The 21,766-nt window shown below is 49.8% G+C and overlaps 1 protein-coding gene across 1 annotated transcript in view; it reads left to right on the top strand.

The window, feature by feature from the left end:
* MAP3K9 (mitogen-activated protein kinase kinase kinase 9) overlaps positions 1-16,504 on the top strand; it is an 85,357-nt gene extending 68,853 nt beyond the window's left edge. The window contains exons 8-11 of the mRNA XM_055436238.2: positions 872-1,025; positions 4,772-4,884; positions 6,147-6,953; positions 8,364-16,504. Coding sequence (XP_055292213.1) covers positions 872-1,025; positions 4,772-4,884; positions 6,147-6,953; positions 8,364-8,848 — 1,559 coding nt within the window. The 3' untranslated portion in view covers positions 8,849-16,504. The remainder of the gene's footprint in view (positions 1-871; positions 1,026-4,771; positions 4,885-6,146; positions 6,954-8,363) is intronic.
* Positions 16,505-21,766: the final 5,262 nt, after the last annotated feature.

Genomic DNA, 21,766 nt, shown 5'->3' on the forward strand with positions numbered 1-21,766 from the left:
TTTCACCCCAAAACCAACCCCTCATCCCCCAAGACCTGAATTTTTTGGCTTTCCTTGAAAAATCAAGTCAAATCAGTGGATTCTTTTTTTCATGTGTTCTGTATTTTGCCTCAGTCCCATTAACTCTTTGTTTTTTGGTAACTGGCTCCCTCCACTCTCCCCTGGGGAAGGGAACAGCTACCCATTCCAATATTCTTGCCTGGAGAATTCTATGGACAGAGGATCCTGGTGGGTTACAGTCCATGAGCGACTAACACACTCCCTCCACTCATTGGTGATAGAAGGCCAGTCTCTGAAGAATTTGGGCTTCGGCCCTTGCTCTAAGGTGTCAGGCTCGGGAAGGTTCCTCCTCCCCTCTCTGTTATATTCTCCAGGCCTGCTGCTCCCAGTCGCTAACTTCCCTCTCCATAGTGTTGAACTCCTCACTTCCTTGCTTTCCAACACTTTCTTACCAAAATTTCTTCACTTCTACATCATCTTTACTCTTCTCTCCCCCACCTACTTTCTCACCCCCCGCCCCACATCATCCCCCAGGCCAGTTCCCACCCACCCACCCCCAATAAAATACGTTCCCTAAGTCAGGTCTGTTTGGAGCTCTGATGACTGGCTGGCCAGAGTGTCTACCTTCCACCGGACTCAGAAGAATCTGGGTGGTTTTCCCACATTTGGCACTTTGAGGGCGCAGAGTGAATGGTGGCTGGGAACTCCCTTACATGCCCGGCAGGCTCCACTTGGACAGACTTGCTCACAAAGTCTGACTTCCCAACACCTGCAGCTCCAGTTACGTGCGTGTGTGTCTGGCCAGGGAGAGGCTAGTTTAGAGGGACACCTCTTTGTTTTCCTAATCCCATTTGACCTTTATTATTCACAGTGACACCAGGCGAAAGCAGCAAAACCTGGGGCCGGAGCTCTGTGGCCCCCAAGGAGGAGGGGGAGGAGGAGGAGAAGAGGGCCCCTAAGAAGAAGGGGCGGACGTGGGGGCCAAGTACACTTGGGCAGAAGGAGTTTGCCTCAGGAGACGAAGGGTAAGAGCCAGATGATGGGAAATCCTTTCAAAATGCGGCGTGAAATACCTTTTTCTCTGCTGTGTGTTTCACCTTGTTCAAAGAAATTACATCCCTCTTGATCTTTACAAGAAGGTTTTCCAATTGCCTTGTTCCCTGGAACCTCCTAGTTCAGGGGTTGGCACAGTTTTTTCCATAAAGGGCCCAGTAGGAAGTATTTTAGGCTTTGTGGGCCACGTGGCCTCCGTAATAACTACTCAGCCCCACGTGGTGGTAATGCAGAAGCAGCCACAGACCACGGACAATATGTGAATGAATGAACATGGTTGTATTCCAGTAAAACTGAACAAAAACAAGTGATGGGCAGGATGTAGCTCATGAGTTAGTTTGCCGGCCCCTGGAGCATCCTATTCAGAGTAGCAAGTAGCCCAAGCATTTGCCACTTGCGAGGAGTTCTGCCCGAGTGTTTTACTTAACACCTGGCTCTTGTCCTTTAAGGACAAGATGCCAGATTCCAGATGCCTCTGGGCATCTGCACAGAGGAGAGAGAAGGAAAGGCGAGATTACAGGGCTTTTGAGTAGAGGCTTGTCCTGAACCAGAGGCAGGCAGAGCTACCCGGCCCTGGAAGTGCAAGCGGAGGTCACTCCAGGGCCACTAGCCCTTTCTCTATGAGCCGACCCCATAACCACGCTGGTGTGCGTGAGAACCCTCTGGACAAAGCACACAGCATGCCCTGTTGCCTTGGATGTGCTTGTGTTCTCACTGTGAGTTTGTGGCCCACGGGCCCTGGTCTTTCATAGATCAGTTGATTATAGACTGGTAGTGAAGCACATGAACGCTGACTCCAGGCTGCCTGGGTGTGAATCCTGACTCCTCCACACCCAGCAGTGGGGCCTTAGGTATCCTCATCTGTTAAATGGGGATTCTCTCCATACCCGTCTCATGGAGTTGACCCTGAGTAAGCTTATCTTTGGGAAGTCCCTTAAAAGGTGGGCTAGCTCATAGTAAACTTGCGTAAATAAACTTATGTGAATACTTACTCTGATGATTCTTCCATGCTTCTCATGCAATTCTGCTTCATACCTGAAGAATGCACGTGATGGGGTGTACTTCTTATTCTTGTGTTAGAATCTAGAACCGTATTTCTTGACTTTTCCAAGCGTGAGGATAAGCAGCAGCCCTCTTCATCCTTTTTAGTGGCTTTCCAAAGAGCTTCTAAGGTTGACTATTAGACTTAAAGGTGGCCTCAACCTGTAACTGGTCTTGGCTTTGGTATGTCTCTGAATACTAAGATTTCATGTCCAAAATCTATTTCACTATGTTAGAAGGTGAAAATAAGTGTTGGTTCATGAAGGATGGACTCTTTGAAGCCAGGCTTTGGAAATCACTAGTTACCTTGGAACAGAAAATTTAGATATGTAGGAAAGGCTTCCCTAAGCTGTGTAAGAAATCAGTGATGGAGTCCTCTGGTTGCTCTGCTGTACTAAATTCTGCAGGTGCAAGCCCTCCTTAGTCTGTCCCTTGAGCCTTGGCTAGAGTGGGGTTGAGCTGGGGCTGAGGAACCCAGTCAGTCACCCTGAGTCCCTTGGTATTTATGACATTAGTGTGATTCCAGGTAGGCTTTACCAGGTTGGCTACGGATCCAACAGTCTCTCTGGTTCTGTTTCATTTCAACATATTTTTTGTCTTGCCCGTAAATTCACTGCATTTCAACATTACACAAAACATTAACTTTAGAATTTTGTTCCTCCTTACATAGATTTGCCTTCAAAACTTTTGAAGCAGTTCAAAATATGTGACTTAAGTTTTCATGGTTATCAGTTCCTCTGAAGAAATAAAATCCACCCAGTCTCAGGAAAAGACTTCATATTGGGAATTTTTGAGAGCCTCCATATGATACTATTTCTAATGTTAGTTCCTGTTGACTGAAGAAAATATATAATGACAAAAAGCTGTACTGAATTCAACCACGTTAGGTGAATTTGCATCCCCATCTGTTAAAAAAACAGTGTGTTTCTGTAGGAAACACAGTCCCCCCTAATTAAGCTGTGGCTGCCCCTGGGATGTTTATCCCACAGATAGGGAGGTTGTGGACCTGTGACCATTCCAGCAGGGCCTTTTTGCTATGATCCCTTCATGGTGTGGGCTTTGCAGACTGAACAAGGGGAGGGCAGCTGGCGACGCAACAGGAGCCCAGCCTTGAGGGTTCTCAGGTGGGAGAGGCTGAGTGGCATGTATCAACTGTTGCCTGCTACTGATTCTCTTTATTCATTGAAGATCCCCTCAGAGACGGGAGAAAGCTAATGGTTTAAGTACCCCATCAGAGTCTCCACATTTCCACTTGGGGTGAGTCTGATCTTCACACCGCATCACATGCCCTATAATAATCCTCCTCCACGCCCCTTTTGCTGGTCCTCACAGCACACCCCGCAGAATCAAGCCTCATATTGCCAGGGCCATGCTGACTTTTTTTTTGGAAGCAGTACCATCGTGCACCTTGGGAAAATTCCTGTGTTGGTCCAACTTACATTTCCTCATTGCCCTGACCACTCCTGTTGTTAAGATTCTCCCAGCATCCTTCGTTTTAGGGAGTCAGTACATGGCTGTTTGTCCTTTGGTCGTCAGCACTGGCTTTGACTCTGCTGATCTGAATTCCCTGGATCCAGAGCTGGAAGGGTTTTGTAAGATTTTCAGTCAGAAGCCTCAGGCTGTGGGTTTGGCAGCATGTTTCTCTCTGGCTGTGTATTTTGGTTGAAATCACTGATGTCTGGAATGTACTTTGATCACTGGTATTTCTGATAGCACTTGAAACAGAGATCTGCAGGCAGGGGAAAAAGCTGGTCCTTCTCCCTCCCTGGGGATGGGCTGGGAAGAGTGGGCTTTAGTTGAATGGCTCTCTCTAGTCCTAAAATGAGAGCTGCCCCTGGTTATAATCCCAGTATCTCCTTGGCAATCATAGCCCACAGATTCCTCAGGCCTCCTTCACTGTTCTTTAGGAAAATGACCAGTGCTTGTGGGCCTCTGATGCCCTGTCCTGTAAGAGGGTTGGCGGGGTAGCTAGTCTGTGTCCTTGGAATTACTGACTTGCCACTGGGAGCTGATAATGGGCATTTGAAAGCCAGCTCCTGTCCTTTTCCTCTCCGTTCCCAGACAGGCCGAGGGTTCGAGTCCAGCCTTATGTACTACCCACATAGGTCTGTCCCAAAGTGCACTGGGTTGATGCAGCTTTTGTTGGTCGATTTTTTTATTTGAAACATGGATGGCTTTGGAAGTTGCCTAAGCATGCGGAGGCTTGGAGGAGAAATCGAGAAGTGGTGTGAGTGGAGTGGCCTGGCCCATCTCTGTGAGCTCATTGCCCAGTGCTTGCCTTGGACTGCACATCTCAGCATTGCAGTTTTCAGATGTCACCGGTGTGTTGTATTATAGTCAGTGTGTGTGGAGTCTTGGCCTCGTCCTTAAGTTGGGCTTAGGCAAGACCCTGGCCAGGGCTGGGCAGTCCTCATACCTTATGTTCTCTTGCCAGCCTGCCCAGGAGGTCTTCCCACAGCTCCATGGCAGCATGTGAAGGGGTGTGTCATGCCTCTACTTTTCTGTCCCGAGAGCATGTGAGCTTCTGTTAAAGAAGCAGGTGGGCTCAGTAAGCTTTGTTGCCTGGACCTTGAGGCTTTTGGGCTTTGCTGTAATGAAGCAGACGGGGAGAGGCCCACGGAGCTGAGGGTCAAGGGAGTAACCAGTTCTGACAGTTTCATCATTTCTTCTTGTTCAGCCTCAAGTCCCTGGTAGATGGATACAAACAGTGGTCGTCCAGTGCCCCCAACCTGGGGAAGGGCCCGAGGAGTAGTCCAGCCCTGCCGGGGTTCACCAGCCTTATGGAGATGGGTAAGGATTGCCTTTGTCTTAACTCTCCCGCAATCCCTCAGGGAACTCTTGGCCAAGCTTCTTGGACTCTTTCAAGACCTCTAGCTCTGCTTCATGGGCTGTTTCCTCTTTTCTTCAACTCTTGGTCCCACACCCTCTCAGTTTGCTCTACTCCCATTACAGGGAGTATTCCCACATCACCACCACTGCTGTGGAATCTGCCCTTGACCTCCTGTCCCAAGGGGCTGGTTATAGTCTCCTTAGGGCAATGAGGCAGGGGGAAGCATGGAATCAGGCACTTGCCTTTCCTGGGTCTGCTTCCTTGTATTTTAACGTGGGCAGTCCATAGAATGGGAGATGGCAATAGAACCCCAGTGTTCCTCCAAGGAAGCTCTTCCAGCGTTGCCCTGTGATTACTGAATGTGTAAGGCCTTCTCCAAGCTGTCTCTCAGAAAGTACTCCTCTCTCTAGAATTCCAAGGTCATAATAAGTCAGTCCATAGAGTAGATTGGCCTTCATCCATGCCGAGGATTCTAATCCTTTGCAGGAAATGGGTCTTAAGACAAGTCTGTAGGTTGTCAATTCTAGAAAATCAAGGTCCCTTCCTGTTTTGATTTTTTTTTAATTAATTTTTATTGGTGTATAGTTGCTTTACAATGTTGTGTTAGTTCCTGTGTGTGTGTTAGTCGCTCAGTGGTGTCCAACTCTTTACGACCCCACGGAGCCCACCAGGCTCCTCTGTCCATGGGATTCTCCAGGCAAGAATACTGGAGTGGATTGCCATTTCCTTCTCCAGGGGGCCTTCCCGACCCAGGGATCGAACCTGGGTGTCCCGCATTTCAGGCAGATGCTTTACCATCTGAGCTACTAGGGAAGCCGAGTGTTAGTTCCTACTGTACAGCAAAATGAATCAGCTACACATATACATATATTCCGTCCCTTTTGAACTCCCTTCCCATTCCCTTCCAGTTTCAAGTTGTAAAATAATTAAGGATGTACCTGTTCTGGGAAACTGACACTGCACTTCTATGACAGAAGGAGCAAATTGGCAGATCCCCTTTTCTGCAAATGGGAAAACAGGCTCTGGGATGGAAAGCGACTTCCCCACGTTGGTCACTTTTGAGTGTGAAGTCCTATCGGTTCCTGGTCCTGCACCCCTGACTATTCAACCCCTGGATCCCTAGCACTAAGCCAGGGACCTGGGGTGGGGAGAAGGACCATATTTGTTCCTGCCGCCTCAGTTCCCATCTTCTGTTCCCCCTCCACTTCTGTCGTCTTCGCAGAGGACGAGGACAGTGAAGGCCCACGGAGTGGGGAGAGTCGTCTCCCGCCGTCACCCAACCAGTCCTACCTCTGTATCCCGTTCCCTCGCGGGGAAGATGGGGATGGCCCCCTCAGCGACGGCGGTCACGAGGAGCCCACCCCGGTCAACTCGGCCACCAGTACCCCTCAGCTGACGCCAACCAACAGCCTCAAGCGGGGCGGCCCCCACCACCGCCGCTGCGAGGTGGCTCTGCTCGGCTGCGGGGCCGTCCTCGCGGCCACGGGCCTCGGGTTTGACCTGCTGGAAGCTGGCAAGTGCCAGCTGCTGCCCCCGGAGGAGCCCGAGCCCCCAGCCCGGGAGGAGAAGAAGAGGCGCGAGGGGCTCTTCCTGAGAGCCAGCCGGCCCCGCCGCAGCACCAGCCCCCCATCCCGCAAGCTCTTCAAGAAGGAGGAGCCCGTGCTGTTGCTGGGAGACCCCTCCGCCTCGCTGACGCTGCTGTCTCTGTCCTCCATCTCCGAGTGCAACTCCACCCGCTCCCTGCTGAGATCCGACAGCGATGAGATCGTGGTGTACGAGATGCCCGTCAGCCCCGTGGAGGCCCCGGCCCTGAGCCCCTGCACCCGCAACCCCCTGGTCAACGTCCGAGTGGAGCGCTTCAAACGAGACCCGAAGCAGTCCCTGACCCCCACCCACGTCACCCTCACTGCCCCCGCGCAGCCCAGCGCTCACCGGCGGACTCCTTCCGACGGGGCCCTCAAGCCGGCTGCCCCTCCAGCCAGCAGGAGCCCCTCCTCCAGCAACGGGCTGAGTCCCAGCCCTGGAGCAGGTGAGACCTGCCCTCCTGCTCCTCCTCCTCCTTCTTTCCCGCCTTGAGGCCTCTCTCCGGGGAGTGGAGATACCAGGCCGACCTCCAGTTCCTCCTCTGACTCAGCCAGTTGAGACAGGCTGCTCTGGGCCGCAGGAGGGGACTGACATCTGTCCCTCCTGTGCCTCAGGGGGCCTTCCCTGAAGAGGGGAAGCAGGCAGAATCTGGGGAGAATCCGACCGGGACTCCTGTGAGATGCTCAGGCCCCGGATCTGGGAGTATACGGGCCAGTGCTTTCAGGGTGCAACAAGGGTAGGAGGCCAGCTCAGTTTATTCCCTGGAAAGAAGACTGCAATTACAGGGAGGAATCTGGCCACACACAGGAGGGTATTTTTCTGCTACATACGTCGGCTCTTGCCTCTCATTACAGAGTACAGAGCATGAGTACAGACACACTCGTAAGGCAGGCTTCCAGCCAGGCCTCACACCCTGCATCGCTCATTTCTTACTCACACCTGCCTCTCAGACGTGGAGATGCATCCAGGTGAACTGCTGTGCCACTGCACACTCTGTCCTTCTCTGACTGACATCTGAGCCACCTGAGCATACACTCTCACTCCCGCCCCATCCCTTGCTCCCTAGAAGACCTCAATCTGACATAAAAAACACCTGAAATCCCATAGGAGAAGAGGGCGTGGCAATACCCTTTCAGTGAGACTCTAATATGAGTGACAGCTGTACTTTACTATTCAGCTTGCCCTTCTCCTGCTCAGATTTTTTTGTTAAAATCAGACAGGTGGCCTCTTTGGAAAAAGAGACCCCCAGATTACTCGTCTTTAGGTTTCTGATACCTGCTTTGTCCTTGTCGTGCATGCTAAGTCGCTTCAGTCATGTCCGACTCTGTGCAACCGTATGGACCATAGCACACCAGGCTCCTCTGTCCACGGGATTCTCCAGGCTGGAATACTGGAGTGGGTTGCCATGCCCTCCTCCAGGGGATCTTCCTGACCCAGGGATTGAACCTGTGTTTCTTATGTCTCCTGCATTGGCAGGCAGGTTCTTTACTACAAGCTCCACCTGGGAAGCCCTTGTTCTTGTCACATGTTTATTAAATGGGCAAACTGAGAATGAAAGACATTTCCTTAAGTTGTTTCATTACAGATATGACCTCATGTGTCCCATTATTATAAGATACAGGGACCACGGTCTGTGCCCTGGATATGGTCTGTAGTTCACTGTTACACCCCCAGTGCCTGCCCACACACTGCGTGATGCAGAGTAGATGCTCATTTCTCAAGTCATCCCAGGTGGTCAGGGCCATCGTGGATGGGTTGTGGGCGGGGAGTGAGTGGTGGGCGGGGAGTGAGTGGTGTGCGTGGTCCATGAGTGTGGTCTGTCATCTGATACCTCTCCTTTTGTCTCTTGAACCAGGAATGTTGAAAACCCCCAGCCCCAGCCGAGACCCAGGTGAATTCCCCCGTCTCCCTGACCCCAATGTGGTCTTTCCCCCGACCCCAAGGCGCTGGAACACCCAGCAGGACTCTACCTTGGAGAGACCCAAGACCCTGGAGTTTCTGCCTCGGCCACGTCCTTCGGCCAATCGGCAACGGCTGGACCCTTGGTGGTTTGTGTCCCCCAGCCACGCCCGTAGCGCCTCCCCAGCCAATAGCTCCAGCACAGAGACACCCAGCAACCTGGACTCCTGCTTGGCCAGCAGCAGCAGTACCGTGGAGGAGCGGCCGGGCCTGCCAGTCCTGCTCCCATTCCAGGCGGGGCCGCTGCCACCCACCGAGCGGACGCTTCTGGACCTGGATGCGGAGGGTCAGAGTCAGGACAGCACTGTGCCGCTGTGCAGAGCCGAACTGAACACACACAGGCCTGCCCCTTATGAGATCCAGCAAGAGTTCTGGTCTTAGCACGCAAAGGGTTGAGGGCGGGCAAGGGGGGATGCAGGAGGAGAGGGGGAGGGGAGCTGGCTGGCACAGCCCTTTCTCAGAATTGGACCCCCCTGAGCCTCCCGCCCTACTTCTTGCACTGATAATGCACTTTGAAGATGGAAGGGATGGAAGCAGGGCCCTTTCAGAGGGCTTTTCACCCTGCAGGGCCCTTCTCCCCAGGTCCGCTGGAGGGGCTGTGGCCATCAGCTCTGGCTGTGTAGGGGAGGGAGGGGTCCGTGCATGTCCCCCACCCTCCACAGTCTTCCTCGCCTTCAGGGTGACTCTGCAGAGTCACTCAGCCGAATCTGTCTGCTGCTCCCTCTCTTCAGCCCCCCAGGGGGTGCCCTCCTGGGGTCCCTCTGTTAGCCCTGAGTTCAGCCTTCCCACACACCCGGTATTGGATGTCCTCTGATTTTGCTCCTCTTCCACGTGCTTTCCCTCACGAATGAGAATCTCGATTGGTGTGAGATGTGAGCTTTTCGGCGTCCTAAGCCCCATGGTGCCGGCTGGAGGACGGAAGGCAGAGTGCCCCCACGTTGGGCACAGGAATTGAGGGACCTGGGACCGCCTGCTGCACTTCTATGCACCCCCACTTCTTTATTTGAGCCTCCCAGGGGTACGGGAGCTGCCTCCGTGAGAACTGGGAAGAGGCGGGAGTTAGGAAACGCAGTCGAGTTGGAGTAAAGAGGGTAACGAGTCTGTCCTCATTCCTTTTATAAACACGCAAAGAAGGGCAGACACCAGCATGTGTTGACAGCACCCATCTCCTACCTGGGGGTCCAGACGTGGTCAGACCCGGTTCTGTTACAAACACGCACTTATCCCAGGAATCGCCTGGGGAGGCTCAATCTCTGGCGTCAGTTCTGAAACCAGAGACAAAGTTCCTGTGTTTGCCCCTTTGTCATCTGATCTGTATGTGTCTTTCCTTGCCTTGATCTGCCCTCCAGTCCCTGGAATTAGTGGATTTGGGGTTACGTGTTTGGTGAGGAGGTATCTCTACCATGCGCCAGAATAGCATATAGAAGCAGGTCCTAGACAGTGGGAGTTGGAGCTGTGGGGCTTCCTGCTCACCCGTCATCATTCTGCAATGCCCTTAAAGTAAAACGGAGCCCTTAGTAGTTCCTTGCGTGAATGGATGTGGTGAGTGATGATACCTGTAAGGTGCCCTGTGAGGCCCTCATGTACCCTCAGCTTCAAGTCCTGAGTGTTGGAGACAGACCAGGACCTCTTGTCTCCGTGCACAGGTAGCGCCTACTGCTGGGCTCCAGACCATGAGTCGGATAGGAAGGAACAGAGGCCAATCATGACGTTTCTGGAATTCATTTTCTTGGCTTGAAGGTTGAGCTTCTGGAGCTTTCTCACATGGGTCTCCTCTCTTCCTCTTGCCCTGAGGCTCCCGAGGCAAGTGAGAACAGTTGTCTTTGAGTGGGGATAACGACTTGACCGGAGTAGAGTCCTTAGTTCACGCTCTTCCCGACCCAAGACTCTCCGCATCACTCCCTGGACGTTTATCCTGGACTGTTTGTCTGCAGACTTCAGAGGCCCGCCTGCAGGGTCACTGCATTTGCTGCCTGGGTGCAGGACAGGCAAGCAGCGATGCTGGCACAAGTGATGGATTTGGTCACTGCTCTCTCTGTGACTGTGCTAGGAGTCCTGCCCTGAGGATGACAAAATGAGTGACCTTGGTTTTCAAGTTGTTCCTTGTTTTACGAGCCCACTGGCAAGCACTTAGGTTCAAGGGCCCCACCTACTTTTGGGCGGGGAGGCACTGTTGGTTTTGTTGCCCAGGGTTCTACTGTCGAGAACCCTGTCTCATTTCTCTCCGTTTCTTTGTTCAGAGAAGACTGTCTGAAAGAGATGATTTTTGCCCCTGACCCCACTCCTTGGCTAGAGGGGGTGGGGGGGGCGGTGCTTGAATCCCATCAGCTCAGCCAACAAGTGACTGCTCTTCATTCTCAGATGGCCTGTGCCCTTTCCCAGGACTCTCCATGGCCCCAGGCCCTAAGCCACTTCACATCTCTAAACCCTTGACCCCAATCGCTGGTCCTCTGGTGTGTGCCTGCGGTGTAGTCCAGACCTCCCTGGCTCTGGCCAGCGCTCTGGAATGAGGCAAGGAGTCTTTGCTCATTTTCTGCTTTTTGTCATTTTGTCTAGAATAAACCCTTGCCACTGGGTGACAGCTTGAACCCGTTTCTTTCTCATCCACCTAGGGGATGACAAGGGAAGGCAGGGGCTCTACTCTGGGAGGAGCTATACCTACAAGAGGCAGAAGCAGGGTTATTCCGAAGATGCTTTGGTGGGCTTCCATGATGACCGAGGACTTTCCATCTCTCAGCTCCTTCAGACTGGGTCTCTGAGGGGCTCCCATCTGCCACTCTCTCTCTCTCCGGGGCAAGGCTTGGGTGGGATAGGAACCTATAGAATAAGGTTTGGGTTGACCCCCCCTTTCCCTTTCCTCGGACACTTTCCGCTGCTCTTGGTGGGGTGCTCCTTCATGGAAGATGGTAATGGAAAACATACTGCTCTCTGCCCCTTTGGCTTCTTCAGTTTATTCCACTGATTCTACATAGGATTGTCCTCTGTCCTTGGGGATCCAGGTCACTGCCAGGGGCTGAATAGGTGTCCCAGTTATTTTCATATGTTATGTCTAAGAGACTTTGAAGGATGCTCTTAGCTTCACATCCTTTAGTATTGGGAGAGTCTATAGTGATGATGATGGTGATGGTACCTGACATTTGGATGACTCAGAATAGGGCTAACCCTTCCTTCTAACCTTTACAAAAGTATGTTATTTGCCTTCTACCTTTGATATACTTGGTGGTAGAGAAGGGGAAATGCTTAAAGATGAAGATCCAAGTGAAGAGAAGTTAATAAGCTTCTTGGACCGATTGCTGAGTCGGGCACCTGGCTCTAAGACTGAATTCCTTTGGCTCTGTTCTCTGTTCTGCTTTTGCTGTCTGACCTCGGACTTGTCTCTTAGTCCCTCTCAGATTTCCTTCCTGTAAGAGCAGCCGTCACCTGCTTCCCTCACAAGGGCGAAAGAGCATGTATCAGAGCAGGTCCGAGAAGCCCGTGGCTCCCGGCCAGCAAACAGGACAAACTGCTGAAGTTGACAGTGCGGTCCCTACCACCTTTGCCTCTAGGGGACTTGCCTACTTCCTCTGACTTCTGGAAGAGGCAAGATTTGGATTTGGCCTAATGACTAATGGGGACTGTGGTCAGGCACGTGCTTTTCTGCTGTATTTATGTGGCACCTGGTGTTTACAAGCATCACTCCTAATTCCCCCACTTAAATTGTTAGGCTGATCACCCCTACCATGAGTGTCTTATGGAGCAGGAAGTGGGAGACAGGGAGCTGGGGGCAACACCAAAATGATGATTTAGGGCCTCTCGTTTCTTTGAGTCATTTCCCAGAGTCTGATGTGTTTTGAGGCTGGAATCAGGCCAGTTCCTGAAACAATCTTTGGGAAAGGGTCTGCTGGCCCATGGGACACATGTCATGGTGGGGACTTCTTCACAAGCCTACTTTTCCCATAGACCACAGTTGCTTAGGACACAAGTCACCCCAAGAGCATCTAGGCCTGATACCGTGTCAGCGTTCTTGCTCACAGCCCCCTGTGGGAGACCCCTTCCCGCCCCCTCCCCGAGAAGGAAGGAACACCCTCTTGAGCATTCCTAGCTCTTCAGAGTGTGGAGCAGGGGTGCTGAAGGGTGGCTGTGAGGTGCGCTGTGGGGTGTATGTCCGTGCAGGTGTGGCAGGCCCCTCTGTGAACGCAGAACCGTGGCCATCTCCACACGCGTCTCATTTAGCCCACATTTGACTCAGGCGTGTGAGGGCAAGCCAGAAGCACTGTTGTCTCTTAAAGAATGTCGGGGAGGGGGCAGGTGCTACCGCTTCTGTAGAGCCAGGCTTTTGCAAGCTCTCTGCCAGAGACTGTGGACTGGAGTTGTGGGAGAGCCACCCATGGTGCCTTGTAAGGGAACGGGCCGGCAGGAAACTGATCAGAGCTACCCACCCACTAGTGTGATGTCACACACATCTCTCCCTCTCTCTGGATCTCTGAGCCCAGCTGTGAGCCCAGGGTGATGCTGCCTTCCCCACCTGTAGCACGAGACCTTTCTAGCTTGAAAGTCTGTAGTCCCAGGGCCCCTGGTCCAGCACTGATAAGCCTCCCCTGGCTGTGTTGCTTCCCTTTGTAGAGGACTCTGTGTGTGTGTGTGTTTGAAAGTCAAATATTGGCAGTCTCGTGTGGTTTGACTGACTAGACCACCTGCTTCTCTCCTTGACTTCAGGCCTGAGATGCCTTCTTGTCAAGTCACAGCTATTATGAGGAACACATTCTCAAATGTCTCTCTTTGGTCAGACGTATCATTGTTTTCTTAGATCAGGAATTCAAATGAGTAAAACTCCGCATCAGAAGGGGAAACCCTCCACTGCTTCTGGGTAGGCCTCATTCCCTGGCTATGCCCTGGCCTTGCTTCCTGGCACCCACCACCGTAGTCACTGGTGTTGGAAGGGCAGGAGGCAGAAACTGGAGTCCTGGCTGATTAAGGCTAATAAACAGGGGTTCGTTATCTAATTAGCCTGACCTGGCCCTGCGCTTCTGGTTGGCCCTATGGCCCGGGTGAGCCTCACATTTGCTTAGATTATTTTCTATTTGTCCTGATGCACTATTGACAGGCTTCACCCCCTCCTTTGTCCATTTCAGATCTTGGGCCCTAGGGGAGCTCCCTGGCCTCCAGAGGCTGCTCAGGGAGCCATGATTTGTTCTTCTGAAGGTTGGGCTGCTCCGTGATCTGGAGCCAGTAGGACTGGTCCTTCCTGATTCTTCTTGGCTGTGGTTCTCTGCATCTCCCGCCCGTGGCCCGTGGCCTGGCGGGTCTTTCACTCATGACCACAGCCGGAAATGGAGATGCGTCTCAGGGCCCAGCTGTTGGCAGAGCCAGCTTGTCTACTCCTCTTTTTGTTTCTTTTGGAAACAGACTTGCCTTTCCCCTGACCCAGTCTCCCTCCTTACTGGTCTGATCCGCCCTCCCTGCGAACACCCACAATCTAGTTTTACCCGCCTGATGGGCAGGCATGAACCTGGCAACTAGGTAGGAATCTCAGGCACCAGAATAGAGTGCCAGAGGTTCACAGACAGGCCTTTCCTGTTGGGTTGTGTTGGGTGGACGTCCAGGAAATCAGAACCCAGAGGTCAGCTTGGTTTATCTAGAGGGGTCCTGGTGGATGATGGCCCCACGGATATAGTGGTCTTTCTCTATACTTCCTGAAGTCTAAAACCAAGTTTCATAAGTATTGGGTTGGCCAAAAAGTTAGTTAGGGTTTTTCTGTAAAATACAGAAAATGCAAACGAACTTTCTGGCCAGTCCAATAACCTGTTGCCTGTGTTCCTGAAATCCTTCACATCTAACTACTTGCTTTGAGAGATCTGACATTTAAAACATTTTTGATTTTGTGTTCATCATGAATTTTTCATTAATTTCAATTTTTAAAAGTACTGCTTTGAAATGTGATTCATCTGGATAGCAGAGGGTTTTTTTGGTGTTTTTTGTGACCCCTTAAATTTTACATCTAAGACGAGTTGCCTCATCTTATCCTGCTCTCAGCTCTGCCTGCCCCTCACCTGAACACGCTGAGGGCAGAATTGTGAGGTAGGCTTAGGTCTTTTCTGGTCTTCCTTCCTTTCAGGTTCTGAGTTGGGTGGTGACCCTGGAAGTGTTTGCATTGGAATGTGTTGACTTAACAGCAGTGAAACACCTAGGGCAGCTTTCAGCCTTGGACCTGTGACTGGAGTGACTTTTCTTGGATGTCCCCTAGCTGCCTGTCAGCCTCTCTGAAACCCTGAGGCCACTGAGAGGAGTGTGTGTGTAAAGGGAAGGGATTATACTGGGAAGGATGCTTTAGAGTCTCCATCTGAAAATTCTGGGACATCTTTGAAACTGCAGAGAAGTGAATAAACCATTTTCCCAGTTCCAGAAAGGACTGAAATGGACAGAAGCATTTTTACTCCCTTCCACAGGCGCTCTACTGCCTAGCCCTCAGTGACCTTCATAATGTCAGCCATCACGAAACCTCCGTCGGTATCCTATTCGCTGCTGTTATTATTCTCTGTCATCTTTATTTTACTCTCATCATTTATCTTTCCCTCCAGTTCCAGAGGCCATGCTGGCTATGGCTTTTTGCTTCATCACTGTCAGAATGAGGCATGGGTTCATCCTGGTCTGGCTATGAGGACTAACAATAAATTATATGAAACCATTATATTTCTTCTAGGTGAGTGGTGCTGTCCTGAAAGTGTATATTCTTTTCTTTTCTTTCTTTTTGACTCAGTTACCCTGGGGATGGGGTGGGAATATATTACCTTCAGCTAAGAATGTGGAAACCGAGGCTCAGATGGTTGTAGGCCCAAGGTCACACGGCTAGGAAGGAGTGTTGCTGATCTATTGGCTCCAAAGTCATCTCTTGTTTTCTCCTGAGCACATTTTAGGCCACTGTTTAGACACTCTGGGGGTTAAGTCAGCCTAGCTTAGGTCTGCCGAGGCTCTGAGATGGTTCTCTATCCAAGGAGGAGTTGTCCTGTGACTAATCTACCACCAGCCTCTGAGACTGGAGGCACCCAGCAGGGCTTGCAATCTCCCTGGAGCTCAGCTGACCTCCTCTCTGCTCCTGCTACTTCCTTCTTCGTTTCCTCTTTGTGATTGTTCAGGGGGTGTTGAATACGTCAATCGCGTAGCTTTTCTCCCAGGATCACCGAAGGCCTGTGGGCTCTCGCTTCTCTTTCCAGCCCACAGTTGCCCCACGACTGACTGCTCTTTACCGCACCTTCTACCCACATCCCTCTGGGTCTCTCAAGTTTGGAAGCCTTATTGTAGCTCCTCTTGGGAACTTGAAATCAGGCTTTTGTCTTTTTATTGTTATCACATCACATGCCCTTGTTACCCAGTTGTGGCAAAGAAGAAAGGTGATGAACTTGTCCACTTCTTCCTCTAATCTTCCTCACTACCTACGCTAAACACACACACTCATGCTCACACAGTCACACTCTCACACACGTACACACAGATTTAGTCTGAGACTGTATCAGTATTTTCTAGGGAGGTTAAGGAAAGGAGCTGGAGATGGCTTTTATTTAACTCACAGAAAACCTTTCTTTGGGATTTCCCTCCCCGTTAGAGCCCCTGAGTCTCGGTAAAGTGGAAGTTCACACACCCCACTGGTTTTGTTCCTTTGTGTGTGGCTCCTAATTTTCCTTCCCAGGCATTCCCTGCTCCAGTGTCCTGTCCATGTGTGCTGACCCTGTGTCCTTGAATTCCCATTTTGCTTTGGGATCTAAGTTATTGTAATTTGTCAACAATATTTAAAAACAGAAAAGTCCTGAAGGAAACTTATCAGGTTCTTTTTGTTGGCTTTTTTTTTTTTTCCAAGGTACTGTAAATTGTTAACTAGGGATGCCAAGCAGGCTTGGTTCAATGGCTAAACCTCTTAGCGTATTACAGCGTAAGGCTGATCTCAGCCTGGTCTCACCACCAGAGCACACACAGACTTGAATAAAACTGTTACAATCATGACTTTTGGTTTGCCGCGGTGCTTTGTAAACTTGTCCTTTCCCCTCTTTTCTTCGTAAGAACACAAGATGTCCACGTAACTGTTTCTTGAGGCCTGCCATGTGTAGGGATAAAATAATGGAGAGAGGGTAGCTATGGTGCAGGGAAGAGGGGGTAGTGAGGAACCTCCTTGAAGATTCTAGAGACCCCCAACTGGACCACGGAGGCCCACCAACAGGTGCCTACTGAAGCAGTTCAGTCTCTTTACACAACCGACTTTGCCCAGGTAGTGGATTTTGGCTTTCAGAACTCCTAGCAAGTATGTGCTCCCTCACCCCCTATCAGTGTCCACCCGGACGTTCCTGGCGAAGCTGGGAATGCGACTGAGGACAAACACCAGTGGAGCCGTGCACTTGTGGACAAGGTTTGCCAGCTGTGAGTCATGGGTTCCTTGTGGTCTTGATACTCTGAATGGCACTTGCCAGCTGTGTGACCTTGGGCAAGCCACTTAATCTCTCTGGGTCTCTTCTGGAGCAAGCTCACCACAAAGCAGCCTTTGTGCTCACTTTCCGTGACTGTGCATTGGGTGAGGCTGAGGGTGAAAACAGAAGAATTTTGTTTGGGGCCATTCTTTAGCCCACTGTTTCTCATCACTCAGCTCCATGTTGAAAAGGGGCTTCTGAACGTCCATGTTGACCCGCTCATGCCTTAACACCTCGACCTTCACTCACTCCATACCTCTTAACCCCTTTCTCTGCCACCTGGGGAGGGTGTCCAGGGTGAGTGCTAGATGCTTAGACTGTGAGGAGAAAGATGACCTTGTGCTGAACTTCAAAGTTGGTTTGACCAGGGCCATATGACCTTTGTCAGGCTGATTGGGCAAAGATGAAAAATTGACTCAACTCCTTGTTCAAAAAAATGCTATGGGAGACATATGTATATAAATTGCTCTATGTTTCTGCAGAGCAGTTTGAGCTTGTGGTATTAATTCTATAACATGGACTCAGAAATTTCACTTAAGTAACAACAGCTAGCTATAGTGCACCAAGCCTTGCATTGTCTTGACCTACATTATTTCATTTACAACATCTCAGCATCCTAAGAGTAGGTCCCATTATTCTCTCCATTTTATATTGAGAAAAATGAAGACTGAAGTCAAGGAACAGGCCCAAGGCCACAGAACTGTCAAACAGTGCAGCTGGGCTTTGTCTGATTCTAGCCTCTGCTTTCATATTATGAGTCAGATGCAGGCAAAGACTTGTTTACAAGTCATCTCAGTGTTATTTACAGGAGGCTTCTAGTGACTACAAATGACCCAAACAAGATTTTGGGGGTCTACTTCTACCCTCTTCCTTGGTCAACATGGAATCTAAGAATATGAGAGCGTGTTTCTAATTATCTAAATGCCTGGCAACGGGGTTGCTTAAACTTTCCATCTCTGCAAGGCATTTATTGAATATCTTTGTGCTAGGTGCCAGCTGGACACTGGAGATTTATAGCTTGTTCAGATACAGGCCAGTTCTCCACGACTTCATGGTCTGCTAGAAGAGATTGAAATATCCAGACACCTGTTTAAGGTGGTCAGTGTTATGATGGTGCTACAGGAGCACCATGGATTGGCATTAGCCAGTGTTGATGGTGACATGAGTTGAGTCTTAAGGGATGGTGGAGCACAAAGGCATGAGATGGCTTCCTCTCACAGCAAGCAGTACATGCCTGTCTCTTTCTTGTGGGAAAGTGACCCCAGGTGATACCTCACAATAGGTTCTGATTTTATGATTCAACCATATGTGAGGTTATGTAGCCATTAAAATCAGATTGTTCAAGAATAATTAAGAAAATAAGGAAGCATTCAAAAGTTTAAAGGCAGGCTACCAAAAGCTTCAAAAATAACTTGATCCCAATACAGAAAATATACTTCCTTTCCATCTTTAAAAAAAAATTCCCTTTGATAAGGATAAGTAAAAGATGGAAAGATAGTTATTGATGTCTCTATGGAGAGGTATTATGGATAAGCTAAAAATGTTCTTTCAAAACTTTTAAGGCCTTTTCCAAAGAATATATGTTTGTTTTACAGTCAGCAAAACGATGATTATAGTAGTTTGGGGGTACTTCCTCGTGATCCCAGGGGTCTCTGCAGATGTTCCACAGGTTCCTTGCTTTGACGCTGACCGCCCTGTGCCAAGTAACACAGCATGGTAACTGCAGAAGTCCTGCTCTTGGAAGATGAAATTGGTGCTGGGGCCAGGGCCAGCTTCCCATTCCAAATGGAATCTCTTCTCTTCCTTACCCCTTTCCTCATCATTTCCTCCCAGTGAAGAGATGGTGCTGGACTGGTGAGTCACCTGCAAAATGCAAGCAAAACCTAGTGAGGAGACATGAAGAAAGTCCTAAGAGAGAAGGTACATGGAGGTCTTCAACAGGGCATAGCTGGTCAGGAATGTCTGGTTGTGGATGGACCTGTCATACACTCTTAGGTTTGCAACACATAGACACACCCCTCCATGAAAGGAGCTGGGCTGGGCCAGGGTACACCACACCCTGTTTAGTTGATGATGGAATGTGCTTCATTCAAGGCTGGTATGTGCTAATCCTCTGAGCCCTCCAGTCCCCACCCAATCTAGTCTGACCAGCTCAAGTTGGAGAACAACTTCTGGGGTAGGGGGATAGGGTGGTAGTGGTGAAGAGTGGGCTTCTGCACTCTGCCCTGCCGCTCCTCTCAGAGGCTGGTCAAACTGCAGCTACCCAACTGGGAGGGACTCTCGTGCAGTCTGGAGGCAGGCAGTGGCAAGCACTGGAGACTTCCTTGTGAAAGGGTAAGGGGGAGGGTTAGGACACTAGATCGGCCCTAACAAATATGCTCACAAAATACAGGTCTGATCATGTTACACCCTAAGGTCTGTAAGAGAAGATTCACATTCTTTAGCATGGTCTTGAGGGCCCTTCACCATCTGGTCCCAATCTTCCTTCCCAACTCCTACCACATTGTCCCTGCCCCAGGCCATCCCCATCCCTAAGATGCTACCCTTCTCTGCTACCTGTAAGACTTGATCTTCCAGGAACAGAGACCTCTTGTTGAAAAACCATTCTCCTTTTTATGAGCATGAAACCACACAACTCAAAAAGGACTTGAACCCATGGGCCAGAACTCTAACCTGGCCAGAACTCAGACTGGGACTTGAACCCACTGTCTTCTAATTGCAATCACACACTTGGTCTCAGGACTTAATGATTAGCTCAGGTTCTTGGCTTAAAACCCAACATTCAAAAAGCTAAAATCATGGTATCTCTTCCCATCACTTCATGGCAAATTGATGGGGAAACAGTTGGAACAGTGACAGACTTTATTTTCTTGGGATTCAAAATCTCTGTGGATGGTGACTGCAGCCATGAAATTAAAAGATGCTTGCTCCTTGGAAGAAAAGCTATGACAAGCATAGGCACCATATTAAAAAGTAGAGAAATCAGTTTGCTGACAAAAGTCCATCTAGTCAAAGCTATGGTTTTTCCAGCAGTCACATGTGGATGTGAGAGTTAGAAGTTAAAGAAGGTTAAGCACCAAAGAATTCATGCTTTTGAACTGTGGTTCTGGAGAAGACTTGAGAATCCCTTGGAAAGCAAGGAAATCAAATTGTAACAGGAGGGAAAGGGGCAGGGGGCAACTTTTGAAAGAATAACATAGCCCAAGGACACAATATAAACTGATTAGAATTAAATGGGTCCGAGAACTTCCAGATGTTCAAGCTGGTTTTAGAAAAGGCAGAGAACCAGAGATCAAATTGCCAACATCTAATGGATCATGGAGAAAGCAAGAGAGTTTCAGAAAAAACATCTATTTCTGCTTTATTAACTATTCCAAAGCCTTTGACTGTGTAGATCACAACAAATTGTGGAAAATTCTTCAAGAGATGGGAATACCAGACCACCTGACCTGCATCTTGAGAATCCTATATGCAGGTCAGGAAGTAACAGAACTCGCCATGGAACAACAGACTGGTTCCAAATAGGAAAAGGAGTACATCAAGGCTGTACATTGTCACCCTGCTTATTTAACTTATATGCAGAGTACATCATGAGAAATGCTGGGCTGGAAGAAGCACAAGCTGGAATCAAGTTTGCCAGGAGAAATATCAATAACCTCAGATATGCAGATGACACCACCCTTATGGCAGAAAGTGAAGAGGAACTAAAAAGCCTCTTGAGGAAAGTGAAAGAGGAGAGTGAAAAGGTTGGCTTGAAGCTCAACATTCAGAAAACAAAGATCATGGCATCTGGTCCTATCACTTCATGGGAAATAGATGGGAAAGCAGTGGAAACAGTGTCAGACTTTATTTTTTTGGGCTCCAAAATCACTGCGGATGCTGATTGCAGCCAGGAAATTAAAAGACGCTTGCTCCTTGGAAGGAAAGTTATGACCAACCTAGATAGTATATTAAAAAGCAGAGACATTACTTTGCCAACAAAGGTCCGTCTAGTCAAGGCTATGGTTTTTCCAGTGGCCATGTATGGATGTGAGATTTGGACTGTGAAGAAAGCTGATCGCCGAAGAATTGATGCTTTTGAACTGTGGTGCTGGAGAAGACTCTTGAGGGTCCCTTGGACTGCAAGGAGATCCAACCAGTCCATTCTAAAGGAGGTCAATCCTGGGTGTTCATTGGAAGGACTGATGCTAAAGCTGAAACTCCAATACTTTGGCCACCTCATGTGAAGAGTTGACTCACTGGAAAAGACTCTGATGCTGGGAGGGGTTGGGGGCAGGGGGAGAAGGGGCCGACAGAGGATGAGATGGCTGGATGGCATCACCGACTCGATGGACACGAGTTTGAGTGAACTCCGGGAGTAGGTGATGGACAGGGAGGCCTGGCATGCTGAGATTTATGGGGTCACAAATAGTCGGACACGACTGAGAGACTGAACTGAACTGAACTGAAGATGACAGACAAGTCAACTTTGATAAGACCTCGATACTCAATCAACAAGCTAAATAACACACCCAGAGGCGCCATGACAGTTCCAAGTCACTGTTGAAAAACCAAGGAGGGGACAGTGGCCCAATTCCTGGAAATCTTCACCCTGTCGACCAAACAAAGATGTACAACTTGAGAGTTGTGAGCTAAGTTTTATTCGGGCCAAAATAAGACTGCAGCCTGGAAGGCTGCAGATAACTCTGAGAGACTGCTCCAAAGCGGCAGTGGGGGAAAGTCAATATATAAGGTTTGGGTGAAGGGGGAGTTCAATACCATGAAGCACTCAATTTACAAAAGATTTTTTGTTAGTCATGAGGGTCTGATGTCACTATGAAGGGATTTAGTGCTTCTCTAGATATAAGGAGAGGCAAGGATTGAGATT

Source organism: Moschus berezovskii, chromosome 9, assembly GCF_049115385.1.
Source record: "Moschus berezovskii isolate FMDL1 chromosome 9, NW_MosBer_1.0, whole genome shotgun sequence".
NCBI lineage: Eukaryota > Metazoa > Chordata > Mammalia > Artiodactyla > Moschidae > Moschus > Moschus berezovskii.